This window comes from Plutella xylostella, chromosome 4 (genome assembly GCF_932276165.1).
Source record: "Plutella xylostella chromosome 4, ilPluXylo3.1, whole genome shotgun sequence".
Lineage (NCBI taxonomy): Eukaryota > Metazoa > Arthropoda > Insecta > Lepidoptera > Plutellidae > Plutella > Plutella xylostella.
In genome coordinates, this window is record NC_063984.1 from 5,273,210 (window position 1) to 5,297,822 (window position 24,613).

General features: G+C 39.9%; 1 protein-coding gene across 9 annotated transcripts in view; it reads right to left on the reverse strand.

Moving 5' to 3' along the window:
- Nucleotides 1–3,129: 3,129 nt before the first annotated feature.
- Nucleotides 3,130–24,613, reverse strand: part of LOC105380345 (neural-cadherin) — a 245,928-nt gene continuing 224,444 nt past the window's right edge. For 5 of the 9 annotated variants that reach the window (XM_048630098.1, XM_048630085.1, XM_048630090.1 and 2 more), the window contains 8 exons: nucleotides 24,130–24,245; nucleotides 20,957–21,121; nucleotides 16,277–16,414; nucleotides 12,147–15,943; nucleotides 10,957–11,195; nucleotides 9,273–9,476; nucleotides 8,395–8,610; nucleotides 3,130–5,477 (listed from right to left, as the gene is read on the reverse strand). In XM_048630098.1, coding sequence (XP_048486055.1) covers nucleotides 5,374–5,477; nucleotides 8,395–8,610; nucleotides 9,273–9,476; nucleotides 10,957–11,195; nucleotides 12,147–15,943; nucleotides 16,277–16,414; nucleotides 20,957–21,121; nucleotides 24,130–24,245 — 4,979 coding nt within the window. In that variant the 3' untranslated portion in view covers nucleotides 3,130–5,373. Of the gene's footprint in view, nucleotides 5,478–8,394; nucleotides 8,611–9,272; nucleotides 9,477–10,956; nucleotides 11,196–11,332; nucleotides 11,569–12,146; nucleotides 15,944–16,276; nucleotides 16,415–19,461; nucleotides 19,624–20,956; nucleotides 21,122–24,129; nucleotides 24,246–24,613 lie in introns of those variants that run through there. The other 4 variants (XM_048630093.1, XM_038121153.2, XM_048630095.1 and 1 more) reach the window with 3 other exon arrangements.

Below are 24,613 nucleotides of genomic sequence, written 5' to 3' on the forward strand. Positions count from 1 at the left end.
ACTTCAATTATGCAGAAGGCTTCATAAAGCTAGCTTTTTCCGTTTAGGAGTAATTTGGTGTTTTTCTCAGTGGAACCTTTCCATTGCCCGTGAGTGTAGCAGCTTATATAAGTGAATGGCAGCTTACAATTGAAATGTAAGTATTAGCTAAGTTATCTAGTCCGAATATTGATCGGTGGCATTGTGTAGAGCGGACTAACGAGCTCGCTGGGGACCGCGCCGTATTCCCGACACGTGCGCGGAAACATACGTGAATTCTTTTCTATTAGTATATCTCAATAAATACGTAAATAAACACGAATCGAACTATCAAACGCATACAATACATATATATTCACCTCGTGTCTACACTCCACAGTAAATATTTCATGCGTAGGTAATTTCCTGAACAAAGCAACAGCAGCGATCGCAATGTAAAATCTTCCGATACGTAACCCTGAAAGTAGTATTGAATAGAACAATTTTAGTATATTGTTACAAGGAAAATAAAAAAAATAGGGCAATTAGTACATTGTTACCCAAGGGGTGAAAGCTGCTTATTTAGACCCCGAGGCAGAGTATTTTAGATCAGTTTTCCCCGGGCATGAAAAAAGTTATTTTCTTGCCTCTTTTCAGGAAATTGACACCTACTTTCAGAGCATAAGTGATGTTTTTTTTTATAATTACTGATCAGTTTTTATTGGTTGTGTTCAAATGAGACGGTAACTTTATCGAAACCTAACTTACTTGTTCCAGATTGCACGCATAAATAAAACCAGAATTTCTCTCAATTTGTAAATATCTGGAGATTCCCCAAATTGTTATATCTTTTGCGGCTCGAAAATCCAGACCGGACCAGTGGGGCCTATAACTTAAATTTAATCAACTTCTTGAAACAATTTCGTGCTGGAGTGTTGTGAAGAAAACAAAATGGCGACGTGTCGGTGTGGTGGCGGTGAAACATTTTCGCAATATCTATTTTGGCGGCGCTGTGCTGCGGGCGCGGCGCATTGAAGAGCCGTGTGGCTGTCTGCTCGCGAGAGTGTTGCCGCCATGCTTTTATTTTTATCTAGCTTCGACTGTAGAAAACCTGCAAACGAATATGGCATTCCAGCCAGTGGCAATAAGATACAAAAACAACCCCAATAACGTAGTCAAACTATACATATCAAAATGTTTGGGTTTTCAAGCCGACAGGTCGGTTGCTGTGAGGTTGCGGTGTAGTAGCTCTTTCATTGTTACAGGAATTATTTTATTTTTACAAATTTTAAAAATAGTCAATAGCCCATGGGCTCTGGACCCACTTCAGGAAAAATAATTACTTACTCCGCCGGCTCAGCGAGCATAAACAGATGCCTTTTTATAAAATAGGTATTTAAGTGTTGGTAACGAATCAAGAGCCAATCATCTACGGAATACCTACTGGAATAACAGACGTAATTTCCAGTTAACTCTTGCGGGTTGTAATTTAAACTTGACAGTTAACTAAATGTCAAGCCACTCTACCTATCTCCTGATGGGGAATCTTCCGTGTCATTACATTAAACAAAGGAAAGTCGACCCTCTGTGGGTTTGTGCGTATCGCAGTAGTTAGCATCTAGAGGAAAAAATGAAAAGTCAAATCCAATGTGGTTCTGTATCTGTACTTACTTAAATTAAATATTTTATATCTACCAGAATTGGTGGCTAAGTGGAGACCTTTGTCACCGTGTATCCCAGAAGTGAGGACATGATGGGTCATGATGATTATGATGATCAGTGGCAAAAAAAAATTGTAGTATAGGATTAATCTTTAAAAAATATAGCAATTTAAACCTATGAATATTTCATAATAAAGATCTAATAAAAACCTCTTAGCAATTTACTTCAAAAGCCCCTTTTTAATTCTATCAACTACAATTTAACCTATTAGGGTTGTTATCTGATGTTTACCTAATAGCTAATAAGTAAACAGTTCTCTTGTCCGACTCCTACGGAACCTTAGTAAGCCCTTTTCAAAGTAAATCGCCGGATTACCACCCTATCTCATGGGCCGACGCCGGACATCAGGTACCTAGATAAAAGCCTCGGCATTTTTACATGTTAACGTTTTCCTTTTATCGCTCGTATCGCTGTTTCCCCAGTTTTTTTCCTCGACGAGAGAAGTCATTTATTTATTCATTATAAAAGCTTTTAGAAAAATAATTCACACATCTTTGTCGCACAAATACTGTTTGCATTCAGCCGCAAAGCGCTTGGATATTCATTATAATCATGTGTATGCAAATTAATACTAAGTACTTACATTGCTAGTATTCGAAGTCATTATAAGAAATTGATAGAAGTTACCTACTCATGTGCTAGAAAATTATAAATATACGATACAAGTATATGTAACTTACTCTTACCTGCATCCTGAGGTACTTACCTACCATATCCCATAACTGCATCACAAGCCGCACGCATGATGTCCTCACGTCACTGCCACTCCAGGAGTATCCCGAGCCCTTTCTTGAAATGGTTGCCCAGTTCATCCCAATGTTTCTGCACAGTTGTCTGATTAATGCTATCTACTCCACTTCTAGGATTTTAAATGTTAGTGCCAATTTAGGTAGTGGAGTCTACCAAAATGTGTAAGTATTAAAGGTTAATATTTTTCTCCAATAATTCGGAATTGAAATAAACCGCTTACACAAATTTATTAGGAAGGTACTTATGATGAGAATATCGGCGCGTTCTTATACCGCCGCACAAGTTTTCGTAATTTAGCCAATAAAATTGAGGATTTTGTGCTAATATATTGGAATGTGCCCGAAGGGCCATCATGTCGTGATCCCTTCCACGGCCATTAGATTCAATTACCTACATCAGAAAGGGTTGATTTATTTCTACAGGAATCAGAAAATCAATGATTTTCACTTAAACGGCCGCAATACATTCTGTAATTATGTTATTTACCTACTTTACTATAATAAAATACTTACATATTATAAAGTAAAGTCGCTTTTTGCGTCTGTGTGAACCTACACCATGTTACTAAAGCACAGATTTTGAAGCGTATTTAAATAAAATTGATTGATTGATTTGAGTGCGAGTGATTTCTTTTTTATCCCGGAATTTCCACGGGAAAACCTTTAAGGGAAAAAGCTAAGTAAGAAATAAAACAAGTAATTAATTTACATAATCTTTTATTCTTTCTTTTATGTCATCATCAGGGCTGTACAACTAAATAATCACAGTTGAAACGAAACGTAACTATAATTTAATGCCTTAAATAAAATAAAATATTAACGCGTATATATTAGGAATATATCGCGGTTAGTGTAGACTCGGTTTGTTTGTACTGTGCATGTGTGCTCTGATCATATTTCGACGAAAACTTACTACCTACTAAAACTTGTCATTGCGTCTATATTTCAAAGACTTACTTTTATAGGTTTAAACAGCTAGTTTATTGTTCCGAACATTAAACTTACTGCGTATGTATGTAGGTATAGGTATATTTTAAGCTATTCATTATGTTTGATAAGCAATGCTGCTGGTAATTATTATTAAAACCGTATCAATATTCTACTGTATTTTAATAACGATCTGTGATGTCAATTTTAACGAAATTTTAAGTTTCCTAACTGTTGGATTTTGGTAACATACAAAAAGCTTACATACAATAATACTGGCCTTAAGTAGCGTTTGCAGAACAAATAATACTGAATGACATTGCTCTGACGGAGCGTGCGTGAATGGAGTTCGTTACAGCTAGGATTACATACATGTTCACGTGGGTTGAAGCACATAATATACTGGAAGTCATTACATACGAAGAGAGACAGCACAGGCGCCCAGCCCGCGGCCAGGCGCGTCGTCAAACAAACGGGGTCACCGAAATGTAAAAACAGTTCAAAAAACTTACTATTATAAAATTGTATAAGTAAGAGTGTAATACAAAATCGGACTAAGTAGGCTTTATCGTAATTCGTTTATATGTATGATACTGGCAGTGTAACGATTGTAAAAACAACAAAAACAAAGTGTGATTGATGATACAAACTTTTTAACTATTAAATGCCTACCTTATATGAATAATAATTAACGAGGATTGCTTTATATTGATGTAGGAGTTGGATATTTGTCTCGAGTGCAAACTAGTGGGTGACCTTAAGTTAAGGTATAGATAATATCGAAGTTTATATAATTAAATAACCCAACTACAAAATCTTAGGCTTTCAAACGCATAATAAAATCAGTCATTTTAACGCAATTAAGTATATTCTAAAATTTACACTGATCGTCGACCGACATCGAAGTGAGACAGTTCATGAAACTTTATTAATATTATTATTATATTTAACTATAAATTCTTAAAATTTAATTTATAAATTAGTGACTTCTAATAGTTGTTACGAACTGTCCCTCATCGATAGCGGCTGTAGTATTCTAGCACAACACTCTTAATAATTTATTGATATTTCCCTAGGTGCGACTAAGTATTATTTTATTACACGAATAAATAAAGTGCAGACACTTACTCTACAGTCGTTAGCCGCATCAGTTACAATGCTATAAATTGGCACAGTCCCATTCATATCCACTGTGCGATGTTGTCACCGGTCACCGAGCCACTCACTCGCTCACTCACTCCAGCTCTGACACGCGACTCACTCACGCCCAGTGACGTCACTACGTCACTTCACCACTCTCATACTGTCCACTATATCCCTAACAGTAACTCGAGAAATATATGAGAGGAACACCATGCAGTTACTGTACATTTAAATTACAGAGTTATATATTTTACTAACCATTTAATTGTGTTCAACGCTAGTGTATCGTATGTACAGTACGCTCTCTGGCCATAGTTCACTGTTTATAATTATGAGCATTATTAGACTCATTAGTCGCACCGTCCAAACGGACGATGTTATCTATAATTAACATAATTTCTTATTTCGCTAATGAGTTAGTGCGGACGGGCCGTTATGTCAGTGATATCACGTAAAGCTGTGGACTTACAAAATACTCGTATAAATTATTCACATTTATAGCACACTATCTACAAACAGCCCACGGGCAGATCCTCACCGGCCCGGCCGCACCAACCGCTTACAATACGAACTTCCAATAAAATACTGACTCATAATATGGCTAACTCGAATAAAAACTTATATATCAAATATTTGGTGAAGATACAAGTATAAACTTTTTAAAATTACGTAATTAAATCTTAGACTTAAAAGTAGACAAGACGAGACGAGTCGTTAAATGAAATATAAATATTTTTGTATAAAAAATCGAGAAAGAAACACACAACACAACAGAAGTTCGGCTCGTGCGAGCCTCGCTGAATGTTGTATGTACAGTGGGGGGCGCGGGGGGTAGAATTGACTAAGGAGATGTCGGGGGCGGGGGCGGGGGCGCCTACAGCTGCTCGTCGTCCTGGGGGCCGTACATGTCGGCCAGCTTGTCGAAGCGCGGGCCCCACGCGCCCAGGTAGTCGTACTCGTGCGTCTCGTCGTCCGTACCTAGGTACATTAATAAAGCATGTTACACAACCACCGAGAAAATTACACTCACGAGCACTGAACAAGTTCCAGTGTTGCAAAACATAATTATGGATCGTTAATGGCAGGTGGAACTTTTTCATTGCACATGAGTGTATAATGTATGTGTTGGATGGATTCTTACACCAACAGGCACAAATCAGACACTGTGGCACCAATCTATAAGGATGTCTATGTGGGCCATAGCCTGCTTATTACACATCATCATAGGATGGCAGGTTTGTGGAAGACAATGCTCTGTGGGAGACAGGTTAATTGCCACAGAGACCTGCCCAAAGACACTTTGCATAGAGATTGGAGGAGCTTAATTGGAGCCAAATGAAAAAGTGGCACCGAACATTTCTATAGACGGGCCTTCGCTCCCTCGGGCAGTACTAGGACTAACATTATCAAAATAGCTTTCTGTAGGTAAAAAATATCAGTTATGGCTAACGTGACCATTTATTTTTTTTGTCAGAGCGGGACACCTGCGGATTTATGTTTCAAAAAAAAACTTATTGGTATTTATAACAATTTTTATGTAGTCTAAGTAGGGAATAAAATCTCGTACGAGATTTCCACCTAGCGAGATATCGCGAGATTGGAAGAATCGCTATTAAAACATAAATATACCTATGTCTATAATTAATACACCTAATCACTTCAAATTTATGCAATATTGGTAAAAAAAACATTATCTATATTTAGTATTTTGTAAATTTATTACTTTACTTTCAACAATTAGGAGTAATAGGAACATTAGTTATTGTAAATAAAAACAAAAACTTAACTTCACAAATTCTTAAATAAATGTTGTCAGATCGTATTAATCAAATAAAAGAAGTTCAAAAGAGAAGTCAGATCAAGTTATCAAAGTACGGAAAGGCAAGTTAATTTTTGTGAAAATTATTTCCATTCTGAAGACATAACTATAAATTCTTATTTTAGAGCTGTCAAAACTCAAAACCTTATTGTATTTGATTAAATTTCGACTCTATGTGTGTTTCCGTAATTGTCGTTTTTTTCTGCTTTTTAGCAAAATTTATAGTTTGACAGCGTTAAAATTAGAATTGATGCCTTTTCGAATCGATATCATTGGCTTCTCAAAAAACTCATCATGTTGAGAGAATCATCTGATAGACGACTTCTGATTTTGCATGAAATACACGTCGTCACGCTGCATTTGTCGATCTCGTTATCTCGCGAGATCTCGTACGAAATTTAACGAGTTTCAATCTCGTGAAATATGGCCGAGATCTCGCGAGTTCGCGATCTCGGCGGGACGAGATTGCATTCCCTAAGTCTATGTGAGAGGTAAGAAGATAGATATATAGCTGTCTCAAGTGATTAATGCAAAATGTAGGTAATTTAAATTATCGTTTGGCCTGTTTATGAAAGCGGGACATTTTTGCCCTCGCGGGGGACAGCGGGACGGACAGCTTGAAAGCGGGACTGTCCCGCCGAAAGCGGGACGTATGGTCACCGTAGTTATGGCAAGCACGTTTCACAGTTTTTATAGGGTTAGCGGCTACTAGGTTCCCACCTAAATTTAATAGAATAAGTGAGCAGCCAACGACATTATTTAAGGTTAGGTTAGGAAATCCCACACATAAATTGCTATAGTTACTGCCATAGTTGGTATCTACTCCGGACTAGTCCGGACTCGCAGTGCCGGAGTGAAATCTCTCTATTACAGAATTTGTGGCATCGTATAATATGAGATTCGAATCTCTTTGTATATTCCGCGCGGAAAACTGAGTTGGTGTCGCGGAACCTGAAAACCTAAAAGTTCAAAACATTTTTCCAGTTCCACCTCTGAATACTATATTTTACAACTGTAGATCTACAAAACGCATTGAAAAAAAACCTAAATTGACCTACCTACGAGTATTATTTGACATCATTTTGGAGATGTTCATTCGTAAGGATATTTTATGTATCTCGTTACAAGATTTCCTATTGATACTTTATTAATAGCAATAACATTTTATTTAACCACAAAAATATGTAAAAACACCAATTGCCATGACCAAATAAACTAACACATAGATCCTCATGTGTAAATCAGTGGTTATCGGGACACGTTTGTCACTTAATTAGTTTTATGGCCGTGTTTGTTTTTGCAGACTAAACTCGCAAGAAGTGGTCTAGACTTTATTTGTCGCAAAACAAAACCAACCCTGTAGAACAACAACAATTAAACTTAGTTTTATTAATTTTATTCAGCTGGTACAAGTTTTAATTAAATTTAAAATTGCCTAAAGAGCTCGCAATCTCGAATGGGATTGACATGTTTTTTTCTCGCTAATGAAAAACGTCGTACAATTTTCTGCGAATTACTATAGTAATTCTGTAAAGGACGGAAAGGGAAAATTCCTCGATGTTTCCGTTAGAAATAATGTTCTTAGCTCACAGACGAAAATTTGGTCGGATTTGCTCAACATGTTATTCGTTATTTTCTAACGATTACGAAACGTTCCATTACCTTTTTTCACGTTATTAGATCGATTAGGTCGTTGGCGGGCTCACTTTTTGTAACGGCTTGTAAGTTTAGCAGCGTCACCCTAATGTTATATGTATAAAAACCATATTAGATGAAATTCGCCGCACAGATTGCCACACATACTCAATACCTACTTATAAAAATTATCTTAGTAATTATAACTTAATATTTTTTACAACAACCGAATCATAAGATGAAATGTTAGTGCCAAAAATACGAGCATAATGGAACTTTGCAGCCCTCTTAAGGTCACAGCACACATAAACGTAACGTAAACGGCTCGCCATTCACCTCGCTGTCAACCAGGCGTTCGCAAGCTCGAGAATCTGCGGGCTGTGACCTAAAGTGTGCAGAAGGACGTCTTTGCAGTAAAACAAACCAAATAGAGCAGCATACCTGAAGCGAGCGACGATAGTGACCCGGCCGTGCTGCCGCCGCCCTCGTACGCGTAGTTGCGCAGGTCGTCAAACGGCGGCGCGTTGGGGTCGCCGTCCGCGCGCCGCTTGTGGTCCTCGATGAACATGCCCACGTTGGTCTCCCCTGGCAGCGCCACGCCCACGCCGCCCAGCGCGCCCAGCGGCCCTACGCCCAGACCCACGCCCATCAACGGATCTACAACAACACAACTGCTGTAATTCTCACAGTATCAACTACACAAGCTTGCACTTGACGCGCAAAATTTAACTTAACGTCACACTTTTACTACACTTTTAAAACTTGAATTTTTTCCCTCAACTTATTGCTGCACTGGCAACGAAAACTTAATTTAAAAAAGCGTTAAGAAGAAAACGTAAAGTTATGAGACTGAAGGAACGTTTTATATAAGAGCTCTCCCGCGCTAATAGAAAACGGTATTACACGCAAGAGCTCACATCTCGGTGACATCAGCTGCTATAAATTTGCTCGGTCATCAGAAGCCCTTTCCCCTCATTAGGTCGCGCCAGTACAAACAATATGAGCGCAACATGGATCTAGATTTTTTGCTATCCGCTGGCATCATGAAGGGTCATTTGGGACAAGAACAAATTGAATTACTTAGCTAAACGCTCGGTTATGTCATAAATCGTTTAGGGACTTCGCATCACGTTGAGGCATTCATTATTTGGAAACCAGAAACTTGATTAACGAGCGTTGTAATTTTCGGTGAAAAAATATGTTTTTATTTTCTTATTATTAAACTATAAAAGGGAATATAGAAATGAGGTTAGTGACGCTGCTGCGTGACGTGACCCTCTTTTCAATCTTTAACAAACTTGGTTTGGAATAAAACTTACATGGCATCTTAGCGGGAGCATGATCAGGTAAGGGCCCGCCTATAGGTATCTGCAGGGGGGTGATGTCGAAGGCGGTCATGTCGTCCTCGCCGCCGCCCTCATCATCATAGTTGATGATGTTCTCTCGCACATCATCATCAGGTCCAGGGTACTTGACGTGCGCCTCGCGCCGCCGGTTGTACACCACGAACACCAGCACCAGGACTAGGGGAAACATTTACACTCAGTTAAGGTCACAGCACACATACACGTAACGTAAACGGATCGCCTTTCACCCGAGCTTGTTCTGAGCCGAGAAAATTACGTTACGATTCCCATTAGAGTGCGTTGTAGTAGGTAGTTTGTTGCAAAGAATACTGAACAGCTCGAGTTGATACGGTGACGATCCCTTTACGAGTTGATATGTGTTATGTGACCATTAAAAAGATAATTTATTGTCATGTGTTTGATGAAAGTGGATCAAGGATCAAGAGGACTTTCTTAGTCAGACAACACACAGAACGGAAATAGATACCTACTGAACAGGCAACCCAATACTTTAATTTTTAAAGTTTAAAATATCTGTCTGTATACCAGTATCTAGTACCAGTTGAGATCCGAACGCCGAAACCTTCGGTACTTTCGCTATGACTACTCCAGACCACAGGGTCAGGGTCAATAACATCGTATAAATGGAAATGATTTCCCAAAAGTCAGAAAGATAAGGAAAACAATTATCTACGCTACAAGTTAAGCCGGTCACAAAAGTTATAATCAAATTAAGTATCTAAGTCAATAATGCTTCGATATTTCGATATCTGATTTCAAATCAGCCAGGGGGAAATCTTCAAAGCTAACGAGATACATATTCCTGAAATTCAATTACTTGTTAACTCAGAAATGAAATCATACCTAATAGGTATGTATTTTCTTAGGCGATGATACTTCAGCTCGTTATTAGGAAATTTATAATGTAATACCGAGGGTCGGACTGTTCAGTAATATCAATTTCCGATAGCGACCTGATAAGAAAGGACAAAGGAGATTGATTTTCGAATATAATTTAATATTCAAAATCTGCGGCCCTCAATCAATATTCAAATAAATTAAATCATAAAATTTTCAGTAATAATGCATGGCTTTGTTGCAAATGTACATTTAATTAGTAGGTTTTTGTTTGTCGCGTGTACGTGTGTCCGATATTTAATTAATATTGTAAAATTATTACTCATTATACTTTCATAAATTGGACATAACGAACTATTACGAACGCCTACGTAAAAATATATTGGGTAAGTATATACATTATTATAAATTAGATCGATTTATAAGGTAATGTGACAAAGCAACAACAGTAATAATTCATTATTTAAAACTATAAAAGCATTTCTATGAATATGGATGTAAAACTAAGAACACTTCAGACGATAAAGTGACATCATATTATTGGTTGTACTTTAATAGAGGATGTTTACTATTGACTTACAGACAGTTACTGGCTCTATTTTAGCTTAAGAAATGGGCATATTAAAACTTTATACGGCTTCGACACACAGGATAATGGCAGTTCGGACTTTCGGAGTTAAGTTTCAAACATTTAAGTGCTCGTGGGGCGAAACGACCGTAATACTGCATGTCGAAGCGACTAAAACATGGAATTGAAAAGTACGGATGAAGCATGCAAAACAAATATGGTAGCGCTCACCTAATAACATAAACATACAGACAATGATAGCTATAATGAAATCCCTGGAGGGGGTGATGATGCCGGAGGCGAGCAGCTCGAGCTCGCAGTCGTGGCCCGCGTAGCCGAAGGAGCAGAGGCAGTCGTAGCGGCGCGCGGGCTCGCGGTCCACGCACGTGCCCCCGTGGCGGCACGGCGCCGCGCGGCACTCGTCCACGTTCACGCAGCCTCCGCCGCCGCGCACCGACCCGCCCGGGCACCTGCGCACCGCCACGTCACTACCGGCCCGCACGCGCACTGAGCTCGACCATGCTCTACACTAAGCTATACACTACATACGATACGACTATGTGCTGGATGAGAGTGAGGTGAGTGAAAGGGGAGCCGGGGTGCTCACTCATAATGATAAGGAGGCAGACGAGTATGGCGGCGAGCGCGCCCATGCTGAGCTTGAGCGTGCGGCCCTCCTGCACCAGCTCGCAGTTCTCGCCCCAGAAGCCCTCGGGGCAGTGGCAGCGGTAGCCGGGCTCGCGGTTGCTGCAGCTGCCTCCGTTGCGGCACGGGAAGTACAAGCACTCGTTCTTGTCCACGCACCCCTTGCCGTCGCCCGACAGCACCAGACCCTCACCGCAGCTGGGATTAGTGGGAATTGCACGTGACAGTTAATACACATATACATATATATGGTTATATGTCGTGTTAGATTTTAAGCTTTAGTTGGGAATATAGGCTGTAATACTAATTGAAAATATTATTATAATGTAAAAGTTAGTAAGTAGTTATTATAGTGATGTGATAACTTACGAGTATTAGATTTTTTATATGGTTAAATGATAAAAATATTGTAATGATGATTTGATGAATTTTAATATGGTTAAATAAATGTAAAAATGGTATGAAAAAAATAAATAAATATGCGTTATGAATAAGTATGAATTGTCGAATCTCAGTGCGCAGTACAGGAAATTATAACACAAAAAACTTAAAACGAACACATTGTGAAATTGTGATGAGATAAATGGAAACAAAATTTTGATGGGAACTTGATTTAAAAGTTATTGACTTTGATAAAATTGATCAGTAATTGAAAAGTGATTAAAATTAGTTCTGAATAAGAAATCTTTTAAAGGAAACGGGACTTCAGTATTTTAAATGTTCAACTTCAACAGTAATATCAAATCCAAAAATTATAAGAATGTAGCAATACTCACGTGCACTCATACTCGTTCCAGAGGTCGACGCAGACGAAGGGCTCGGTGCAGTGCACGTTGATGCAGGGGCTGTTGGAGGGGCAGTTGCGGTCCAGGTTGCGCGCCATGGTGGCCTGCCCCCACTGCGTGCCGTTCATGGCCGGCGGCAGCGGCAGGTGCTTGCCCTCCAGCCTGATATCATCCAGGCAACCCTTCTGGAAGTCAGCGTACACCTCGAACGTCCTCACGCCCGTGTACTCGGCTTTACCACCCGCGTATACTCCCTCTTGCTTGTCCACCAGCAGCCACTGGTGACCCTCGAAGGTGAAGGTCTCGTTGTACCTCCTCCCTTCACCCCCGTCCACTTCTAGTGTGGCGGCGCTGCCGTACCGGCTGACGCGCGCGATGTGCCACTGCCCGTCGTCCACCGCCACGGAGTTCAGCCACACGTCGCGCTCCTCCGTCCGCAATGAGTTCAAGTTGTAACGGAAATGGAGTCGCGCATCCTTGACCTCCAGGATTCCGTACTCCCTGTTGTGTTGATCACTCACACGGAATAGCTCTCCGTGCGGCTCGCGCGTTCGGAATCGCAGCTGAATTTGGGTACTGAACCTGTCAGGCTCGAAGCTGAGTGCAAATTTAACGTAGCTCTGTGGTCTGAAGCTTGTAGGAGTGGTTGGGAGGTTGCAGGACGGCCCGGTCCAGCCAGGCAGACACTGACACCGAGCTTCGGAGAAGCTTCCGACACAGGTGCCGTGCTCCCAGCACCTAGATGTGGTATCAGCTTGGTTGCAGATTTCTTCAGTTTGTGGGCAGCCCGCAACGGAGTTCCTCGAGAGTCCCGGGTGAGCCAGGTCGTACAGTTTGCTGTTATGAATTAGATTGCGAATGCATCCATCAAATCCTTTTCCGATCGGCATATACTGCCAATGATAATGGGTGGGATCAAAGTGCTCGATGTACAGACCACCTATTTGCAAAGGCGCATTCACATTCAAATATTCATTAAATGGAGGAATAGTTCCGGAAGCCTGACACGATGAATCATCGAACTCTGGCGGTGTGCCATCTTCCATTTCCTGAATATCAGCAGATTTACAATAGTCGACGACCATTCTTACATTTTCAGTATCCCAGAATATATCGACCCTGTGCCATTCGCCATCGTCTAAGCTTTTCTTGGTTTTGACCCGTAGTTCAAGGGTACCAGAACCGAAATCAATTAGGAGCCTGGGGTATCCCCTTTCCAATTCGACCGATATGAAATCTGATACCATTATTTCTTCAGGTTCCGGAGGTACAATGGGTCCATTGTAAATAAGCACACCTTCGGATTTGCGTGTTATGAATTCGAAGCTCAAATGTGAGCTGTCACACATTTCAAGGGACGGGTACCACGCCCACCCAGTTCCTCTGAAGCTTCGAGACGTTTGTTGACATCTGGGACCCGTGTACCCGGGTGGACATGAGCAAGTAAGGCCGTATTTGCCTTCAATACACCGACCACCATTATAACAAGGCGAAGTTCGGCAAGTTTCGGCTTGAGTGAAGTTCCTCGCACCACATGTGCATTCTGCAATAACATCAACTCGTACCCCAACCAGAGCAGTTTTATTTGCATTAACCATGTACGGTAGATTACTGATGTCGAGAACATTCGTACATGAACCTTCGCACTGTTGGTTTTCATACAAGCATTCATCTATGCCGACCATTGTAATGTTGATACCCACGGCACGTTCAATCTCTTCTCTGTGCATTAGAACAACACCGTTTAATCTTATTGGCTTGTAATAATGGGCACCATGTGCTGAAAAGCGTATGTCTGTAATGGGAGGATGCTTTTTCCTCAGCTGCACGCTGAATACGTCGATATTATCTCGTTCTGTATTCAATAAATCTGCAAGTTTATCTTTGAAAATATCCAATTTGCTTCTTGACACACTCAGAGTTTTATAATTCCAAACTCTCACAAAGTCTTCGTCGGAAATACCCGATATCCGGAGTGAGCCTGAGTTTATGATAGCTTCATGGGATATTTCTTTAACGTACACGGTTACATTAGCTGGTACACCGGTTTGTGTATGTTTTCTGTCATAAGCTTTGAATTTCAGATGATACCTCCCCTCTCTAGTTTTGTGTTTCATCTGTATCATTCCAGTTTCTTCATTCAATGTAAAGTTAGGATGTTCAGAACTCTCCCAGAAGAATTTCTTGTCTGGTAAATCCCAGTCATCGAGATCGTAGACATATACTCGTCCGATTTCAGTATCTGGGGCTTGGCCTTGGTAATTATAAACAAGTATTTCCTTAGATCCAGGTTGCATCTTATTGTCATTGACATCACCAATAACAACAGTTAGTGTACTAGTTCCTGTCATCGCTGGGTTTCCATGATCTTTAATAATGATGGGAATATGGTACTCTTTTTGTTGTTCTCTGTCAAAAGATCTAAGAGACGAAACAATAGCCATACCATCACCATTGGCACCCTTTTGATCTTGTTCCACTTTGAAAGAAGCTCTAATAATGTCATCTGCTCCAGGGTCAAGCCTAAATTGGAATGGCGGACCATTGCTTTTAGACCGATCATCGTCATCAGTAGCCAAAATTTCAGCAACTTTTTTAGGAGTTATATGCTCCGTTAGTACTGGTCTATAATCTTTTAAGAATGTCGGAGCGTTATCATTTATATCTTGAACAATGACAGTAAGAGTAGCCGTAGCAGTTCTTGGTGGAACACCGTCGTCAATAGCTAATATTTTAACTTGATGACGAGGAGTATCTTCTCGATCTAAAGCTCTCTGTATACTGACCGTACCTTCTTGGTTGATGGAAAACTGACGCTTTCTATCTGACGATCTATCAATAGCATACGATACTTTACTTTTGCCACCCTGGTCAGGATCAGTGGCCTTGAAAGTTTCTAAACTTTTACCAACTTCTGCGTTTTCATACACTGATACTTCAATATTAGCTCTATCAAACTGTGGTTTATTGTCATTTATATCTCTTAGCTTAACTACAACCCATGAGTAAGCTACATGATACTTGTCATTGTCGTTATCTTCTCCTTTGTCATTAACTTGTATCCTAAACCGAAAACCGTTACTTTGTAACTGATCTTCGTAGTCAAGAGGCTGCACAATTTTTAGTGACCCTGTACCATCGTTATTCCTCACCATTGTGAACTTATCAGCACCATATCCGCTGTTTTCAATTACTTTATATTGGAATTTATTGGTTTCATCTTCGTCATGTACAGTAACTGTCAGAATAGGCATTTCTGGTAGGTTAGTGCCATCTGTTTCATCAACCTCTGTAAACCATTCATCCTTTGTAAATTGTGGTGGCATATCGTTAATATCTTTAACTCTTATAGATGCTGTCCCAGTACCCTTTAACCCCCCTCCATCTGACGCTACTATTTGTATAGAATAATCTGGTGTCCTCTCGCGATCCAAACAACACACAGCCGTTTTAATCACACCAGTTTCAGCTTCTATTTCAAAAATAGGCGATCCAGTTTCTTCCTCTATGACATTCTTTTCTATAGAATACCAGAGTTTTGCATTATTACTTTCTGCTGGATCGTCATAATCTATAGCAGTCATAGTCATTACAACCATGCCAGCTGTACCATTTTCTGTGACATTTCCAAAATAAACTCCTTGTGGGAAAATGGGGGCATTGTCGTTTATATCTTTGAGATTAACTTGGACATCTGCGTATCCCACTAGTCCCTCTCCACCTTCATCTTGAGCAAATACAGTGAATCGCCACTGTGGCCTGCCGTTGGGCTGGTCACGGTCCAATGGCTGTAAACAGTATTTTATATTTAATAAAAGTAAATAATATTAAATGGGTACTATTTCAAGGTAATGTTTGAGTAATATCAGTAAATGGAACTAGCTGAATAGCAGCGAAGTCATTGCATTGGATTAAGGATTGCAATTGTGCTTTGAGAATTCAAAGCACGCTTTCACATCGGGCGAATATCCGTTTGCTCATACTAGCTTGTAGCCGAGGAATGCAATCCCAAGCGACTAGTGCGCTCTCGCAACTGTAGAGGAAACCAAAGGTAATTTGGTTGGTAAAAATGAAATTCTGCTGACACTCTTATGCATACTTTTGCTAAGCAAATCACAAACCTTCAGAACGAATATTTCTCCAGTGGTTCGATTGATGTCAAACTTGCTGTTGGCTGGGTTGTCGGGGTCAATGCCCTGTCCAGTCAAGAAGTACACAATGTTCTGCTGTCGATCTTTGTCGCCATCGGTAGCCGTAACCTATACATATAAATTTTATGTTATCAAAGGGCTCAATCATTATGCCTCAAAAAACAGAATGTTAAGATAAGATAAGATATTCTTTATTTGCACACAAAAATATGGACAACAATACAAAACTTAATCTAACACATATGTACAAATGGCGGTCTTATCGCTTAAAGCGATTTCTTCCAGACAACCTTTGGGTGGAAGGATATTTAGATGTAAAGAAGGGTAAAGTGTACTAGGAATAAAGAATATATCATAAATATTTAATATACCAATACATATACTACCTACAATATATTTACATATATAATTTATATACCTAGCATCATAATATATAATATATTAAAATATATATTAATATATAATAAAATACATACCACGTTACTTATATATAATAATAAGCATATTAAAGAGGATATAGTGATCTTCATTCAAGAGCCGAGGAAATGGTCTTTTAACATCCTTTTGAATGAGGCCAATGACGGTGCTTTCCGTATACTAAGTGGGAGATCGTTCCATAAAGTGATGAATGTTGTAAATGAAACTAAATAAAGTTACAAAAATTCATACGCCCATATTCCACTTTGATTGGTTACAATGATGTGAGCTCGCACGTTTTTCTGTTGAAATATTTGCTAGCTTTGTGATAGCTGATATTTGATTGCATATCGTGATGTTTAATATTCATTCGTCAACACCACGGGTCAAAATATAGAAATAATAATGCCTATATGGGTCAAACACTAATTAGTCGAATATACATGTATTTTTGTAAACTTTTATAACAACCAAGTATTAATGTGGTTTAAGTCATGAAAATGGTTTAGGTATAAAACAAATATTTAAAGTAAAGGTTCCGAAAGTTGGGCTTGTGTTTACCGTTGTTTGTTTGTGAGATCTCGGTACTTACTGAGACTTGCAGAAAGTTGAAACGTTATCGATGCCAGCGGCTGTTTCTGTACTGCCATAAATATATGACCAAAGGCGGTAAACTTACCTTTGAAAAAGATTTATGAACAATAAATAAGATGAAAATACCTAAATGATTTTTATTTTAGGAAAAAGAACAAGGAATTTTATTGAAGTGGCGCAGTTTGCAGCTTCACCTTGAACAGGGTATTAATCTAGAAATACCGCCGCTCATTAATATGGATACTAGTATTGCCTATTTAGCACGGTTCATTTCTCTTCATAGTGTAGAGACCGATATGAATTTTAAAAGACGGCGGCTGATTATGAACCCGCCAACACGTTGTTTGCGGCGGAAGTGCCGGCTACTGCACTAACTTTATCTTCATTCTCGAAGCATCCAACAAAGAGACTATTAAAAAGTTTCAGTTTCAGCATTTTCGCTGCACTGATCTATACCTAGAGTGACCGTCCTTACAACTATCTCTATCGAGAGGAGGTGAGTTTTTTTTAAATTAACACCATAGCTATAATCCCCACAGTTTGACGGCTGAATGGCGTAGTGGATAGTGACCCTGACTGCTATGCCAAAGGTTCCGGGTTCGATTCCCGGCTGGGGCAAATATTTGTTTAAAGACAGATATTTGTACTCGGGTCTTGGTTGTTGATATTTATATTTAGTATCTATCTATCTATGTATTTGTGTAGATTTATCAGTTGTCCGACACCCATAACACAGGTTCTGCCTAGCTTGGGGTCGGATGACCGTGTGTGAGATGTCCCCACATATTTATTTTATTTTATTTTAGTTTAACTTCTAAAACGTTTCCACTGGTTTTTTATCCAACAAGAAAAATACCTACATAAATTCCAACGTCTTCATTTAATACCTAACAAATATTTATTTTTAATATTAAGCAGCGTAAACCTTATACCTATATTTAAGTAGCAAAATAGGCGGGTAAAGCACATGGTAAGAGGTTCCAATTATAGCTTCTATGCCTCGGCCCGCCTGGCCGTTGAAATGAAGAGGGTCGACGCCTGCGTAATTACTCGGATCATTTGCGAATATCATTCCAATTATGAAAAAACCTTGTAAACGGCGACATCGACAACTTTAGACTAATTTTGCAAAGATTGTGTTTTATTCGAAGATATTTTTTTGTTGCAAATATGTAGTAGGGATGTTAGTTAACTTAGAGTGTATTTTGCCTGCTTTCCTACAAGGAATACTATAATCATCAATGAACATATTTGTTGTGATTAGTGTTGATGACTAGTATATGCATCTGTTGAAAAAATAAACTGCTTAATATTGATGAATAAAAAAATCAAGAAAAAAATACTGGCGCTCAAGAATGTTGGTACTGAACAAAAAGGTAACTTAAAAGTTTTCCTTCATTTCCGTAAAACGTCCATCGAAGAACAAAGCAAACGTAAAAATGTTTTACAAGAATGATTAAATTGCTTCCCTTTGTTGCGAGTTTGAAGATTATGTCTGTGGTAAGAGTTCTTGAGGGCTAAAGGTTAAGATTAGATAGAAGTAGAATTTACAAGAAGCCGCAACCCTACTGAGAATCGTACCTCAAAATTTTCTCCTTGACGGGAATAAACACGATTTATTCTCGCGATCTACCGTCCCAGTAAGCCAATTCGGTGAAAACATTTTCACCAGTTTGTAAAGCAAAGAGATGAATGAATTATTGTTTTTTGTTTTAACGTAAAACATAAGCCCAATTCCATATTTATCCTTTTTGTTACGAGTACTGGAAACAAACATTAATCAAAACAATAAAGTTATACACAATACAAAGATACTACTAATATCTACTGTTTACTAATATACGTGCAAACTTAAAAGACAACAAAAGCGCCAAGAATAAGCAAACTTACCTGTATCGACATGAGCTTTTATACACTTTGATATCCAATAACCTTTTGTAGCACCTTGCAATTAGTTAATAGAAAGGATTAGTAGGGGAAGGACAAAAGGGGTCGAGAACAATAGGGCAACGTAAGAATACCTGACCATAACTGAAGAAAGAGGTTGTTAACCCCGTGCGGGGGTGGAGTTGCGGGCATTATTAATGCAAGTGGTCCGCATAGGGAAAGTTAGGGTAGGTTAAAATAATAAAACAAAAGAAAACCTGGATGAGGGAGTGGGGGAAGGGTCCGGTCTCCTCGAGCGCGGAGGTGGTGTAGGCGGCGCGGGAGAAGCGCGGCGGCAGGTCGTTGACGTCCAGCACGCGCACGACCACGCGCGTGCAGTTCTCGTTGCGCCCGTCCGACGCCACCAGCGACAAGTCGTACTGCACACACACAACACGTCACACCATGCGCATGCTACACGCGGCTACACGCGGCTACACAATAACACGATAACAACAAAAGTAACGCCCTCGTTACGCCGCTAGGATTCACTATTTCCCGTCATAGAAAATATACGCCCCAATAGATTCTCCGTATCGCTTTTAATTTTATAAAAGCTCGCTTTTTGCAGATAACTTGCGTTACAATTTCATACGCATTGTTTCAACGGATGCCGCAGCTATATATCATATCGATACAGCGCAATTTATGCCGGCGGTCACGCGTGTTTTATAAGCGCCGCTTTTTGTTAAAAGTGCTAGTTTCGTAACATTTATTTGTTGCGTTGCTTGCTGAAAGTGTCGCGGTTACAGTTGCCGCTCTATATATCTCTCTCCACGTATGCAATGCGGGGAGCATGTATTCTCTACACTTCCTACATAATGCTGTAATTGAAAAGTGAGGAGGTATGTAGGTACCTCCAGCCTGGAAAGCTTACGATGTAAATAGCCGGAGTAACCGTCATTAACGTCAGGAAAAAGAGGAGAAAAGTAGAGCTTTCATTTTTAGGGTTGCGTGGCAAATACGAAATATTTCGTTCCAGACGTAATTTAATGTCAGAGAATGGACAGCTTTATTAAGGGTTCATTATATTCTGCGTGTATACATGTCAAGGTCCAGGGTGCAAGTTTTTTTTATTAATTTGCAATATAATTAAATGAAATAGTATATAAACATTTTATAATTTGTAACAAAATTGTTAAAAAAATTACAGTTTTTTATGTGACTTTATGTATAAAATATTTTAAAGAGGAGACTCTTCATAAATACATAGCCAAGGTGCTCTGAATCCAGGTTATGTGAGAACCGCAGAGCATACATGCTAAATTCTTTTAAATTTTTATTCTTGAAGAATGTCCACGGTGTATAAGCTTCTCTGCTAAACGTTAACAATTTTCCAAAAATTCCAACTTTGTACATTTTATTAAGGATTCCCCGAAAATCATACCAACATAAATAAAAACCGAGACGATCCATATTGTCGGAGTCAGCGCAAAGGTACGCTTTGACTGAAACTTCTTTACAAAACGAAGCTTTTGAAAAAAGCGGATGGAAATATGCTGTATTTATGCGCCGTACGTACTGAAAGAATTTCAATTACACAGAAAAATGAGAATAATCGCTACCGATTCAGGATACATCTACACTCTACGTGACAAAAACAAAAGAAAAAACCACGCAAATGAGAGGAACAAAAACGTAGCAACAGTACGGTGCGGTACAGACAAGCATGCCATGCGACGTCACAGACTAGCAGCACTAGGGGTCGTTGACCTGCAGCACGCGCTTGGGCAGGTTGCGGTCGTCCTCCTCGGTGATCTGCGTGCGGTACGTGGGCCGCTCGAACACCGGCGGGTTGTCGTTCACGTCCTTCACGTGGATCACCACCGTCGTGTAGTTCTCCTTCAGGTTGTCCGACGCGGCCAGCTTCAGCTCGTACTGTCCGCAGGAACAAACATTTTAGCCCAACTTTTCTAATTGAGCGCCGCACGAACGCTGCGCGTTTTTTGCCGGAGCCCCGGCTAAGTGACAGTTTGCCGATAATTTAATGCTGTAGCGCGATTGCGTTTTGCGAGCTGGCGAGAATGTCGTAATTGGTAATCTCGAGATGTTTTCGTTTTGATTTTACACTAATTTAGGTACAATTGTATGTGTCTTGTCTACTATATACCAGGTGTGAATATTGTAACGTGTTTTTTTTAGTTGTTTTATTCCCCAAATTGAATAATAATGATTTTTTAATTGATATTAAAGTAGCTTCTACGCCAGACTTTTTCGAGTATGTCTCATCATCATCACGACCCATTACGTCCCCACTGCTGGGGCACGGGTCTCCTTCCAGTGAAGGAAGGGTTTTAGGCCTAGTCCACCACGCTGGCCAAGTGCGGGTTGGTGGACGATCTAACTTAATTTGAGGTACTTAAGTACATAAGCTTGGGAAAAAATACCCAGTATTCTCCATCAAGAGTTATTATCGTTATCATTCAATGTCCCACTAGAAAATAAGCTTCACGCGTACATTTCCTCAATATATGTAATGTAATAAACAGAATGATGTAGCATGTATTTAATTAATGATCAACTCAACTAGCAACTCCCAGAATGGGATTAATTAGTAAGTTTTCGAGTTGGACGGCTTCAATAGTTGGAAATCTCGTGTAGATCGGATAACACTATTGATGGTTCATTCAGAGGCGGACATTAATTGGACTGCCCGAACCACACATAATACATGAATCTACAGGGCATTAGTGACCTGGAAGCTTATACGATGTGAAGTTATACTCTAATGGGATGGCTACAACATCTGATTCATTCAATTATTTGAAGCTCCTTTGGTGCTTGCGGCGGCGGTGAGGCGTATTGTATGGGGCCGGCCGAGCTCGGAGACAGATGGGACGACGTGGGGAAGGCTGGCTTCATAAATAAACATGTTGCAGCCTTGTACTCGACGTAGTGGCATGTTAGTCGCTTTGTATCGGAATTCTCGTTACTTTGGAGTTTCCAATTACCGCGCGACAATTGAAGTGGCGCTCCAAACATCTCGAGCTACTGCGCTAATAGTGACATCCGCTCGAGAAGAACGTTCTCGATCTCGCCGAGCAGTGGTTCGCTCCACAAAGCGCCAGACTGTCATTTAATCGCGGAACAGCCGCGCCCGACAGAAACTACCCAGCTCGCTTAAATGGGTATAAAGTTTAAATTATTTATCTCGTGGAAGTTCGATAAAATTTTCTCGAGGCCATAACAAAGAGCAAACTTCTGATGGCTGTATAAGGCGAAAATAATGTTGCTTCGCGAGCGAGATGCTTTGAAAGTGAAACTTGCAACAGACAAAGAAACACTTTGTTGCCGCTTAGAGCCGGCCCGCCGTTTAATTGAAATTACTTTAATCACGATGTTTAATATAATAACACAAAACTGTCCATGTTTTTACTTGTTTGCGTTTCTTTCCTCGCTTTGAGAACTTATCCTCTTAAATAAAATTTAAATTAATTGGGACTATTTTGAATAAAATGTTTGATCACTGAAAAGTTACGGCTAGATCTTATTTAAACATCAGTTTGATTGAGATAGTACAAGTTAAATGATGTTTCGTCGTTTCGTGGCGTCACGCCGCCAGTACATTAGCCGAGGTGACAGATTATCGATGGAAGTTCGCAAGTGTAATGGATCCGGAACGCTTAGTCAACAAACCGCTGTAAATTCTGCTACAGCCAGCGATTACTCTGCAATTTACATACTTACCAGAGCACACAATACGGGCTTTATTCATAATGCGGAAAATGTTACATCATTTTTGACATAATGTGGGGCAGTCATATTCTATTTTCGCTTTATCCTTCATAAGCTGGTAGTGTGCTCGGAGATACGATTTACAACCGTGATATACGGATATGCGGGCCATTGCGGATCTAGCGCTGCTAATAGCTGTGGGTTTATTTAACTATTAGCACAGCAAAGAAACCTTGAATCGTTGAACAGTCGCGATTGTAAAACCTTTACCTATGTCTAATTTATAAAATTCCTAAGTTCCAGTGTTTGATACCAAGAAACGGCACAGAAAGGCTTGTTAACTATTATTAAATTTTATGTTTTCAGTTGATGTAAGAGCTAGAATGTACAATATAATTTCATAGACATGCTCCGGTAAAATACGCTAACTTAATTGTGAATTCCAAGCACTCTTAATAGCATACCGTAAACGACTTTTAATTTATTTTCATAAAAATTTACAGCTTAACTCATTGCACCCTTGGTAATTATTTTGCCAAACACCCACCGCAGTGTAGTTAAAATGTATTCGCTCAACGTGTCTGCGTTACAAAACGTTCAGTGCTGTATTGACGGTGGCACCCGAGTACAAACAAACGAAAAATGTGAGTCAGCCAGTCACGTCCGCATGTTTTCATTATCGCAGTCAAAACACGTACTTAAAATGAATACTCGCCGCCCGGCGGATGGCAAGAAGCACTACGAACGTGAAATACGGTGTCGTTTACAAAATGGCAGTCTCGAGCGCCCACGCCCCGCTCGTCTACTTACAGTCTACATTAGTGTACCGAAACAGATTTCTGCACAAAATAGAGCTAAAAATACTCCGCTAGAAAGTTTCCGCATCGATTTATTTTCATAAATGCCGTCGCTGGAGCCAGTCCTTATCGCCCCTCGGGGGTCATTCCTCATTATTAGCCTGCACTTGTTTACGAACGCAATGTCCACGGTTTAAATACAGAATGTGATCAAACGGACTGTGACAAAACTCGTAATTTATACTTTGGTATAGAAAAATGTTTTCAGAAATGTCCTGAATAAATGTAATGTATGCAAAGCCCGTATCGGTTACCCTTCTGTTAGCAAAGAGAGAATTGTTGCGGTTTGTTGACGTAGGTACTGGCGCGTATGTTCTGAATGCACACGTGGAGGGGGGGGGGGGCAGGACTCACCCTCTTTCTGGTCTCGTAGTCGAGCGCGCCCGCGACGTAGATCGCTCCGGTCATGTTCTTCACGGCGAACGCGCCGCCTATGTTCCCGCTCGTGATCTCATATCGAATACGCGACGCTGCAACAAAAATACACATTATTTAATATATAAAATAAACATTACGCCAATCTTAAATTAATTCACGAAAGAGAACAAGAGAAACAGATTAAAGCGCAAAAGTCACTGCACACATATTTCAGCAATTTTTCACAAACGGAAAGATCGGGTTTTCGTTCCAGTTCATTTCGAGGCTAAAACTTCACGCTTGGGCACACCGCGACAGCATGAAATATCATACCTCTTTCTTAGCGAAGACGCGGTGCTTCAGGAAATGGAATTGAAAATAACCTTTAGATTGAGATTTTTAAATAGATGGATTCAAAACAATTACTCGTTATTAACAGGGAAATTTTAGTCATTAAACTTTGGCAAACTTTGTTAAACAC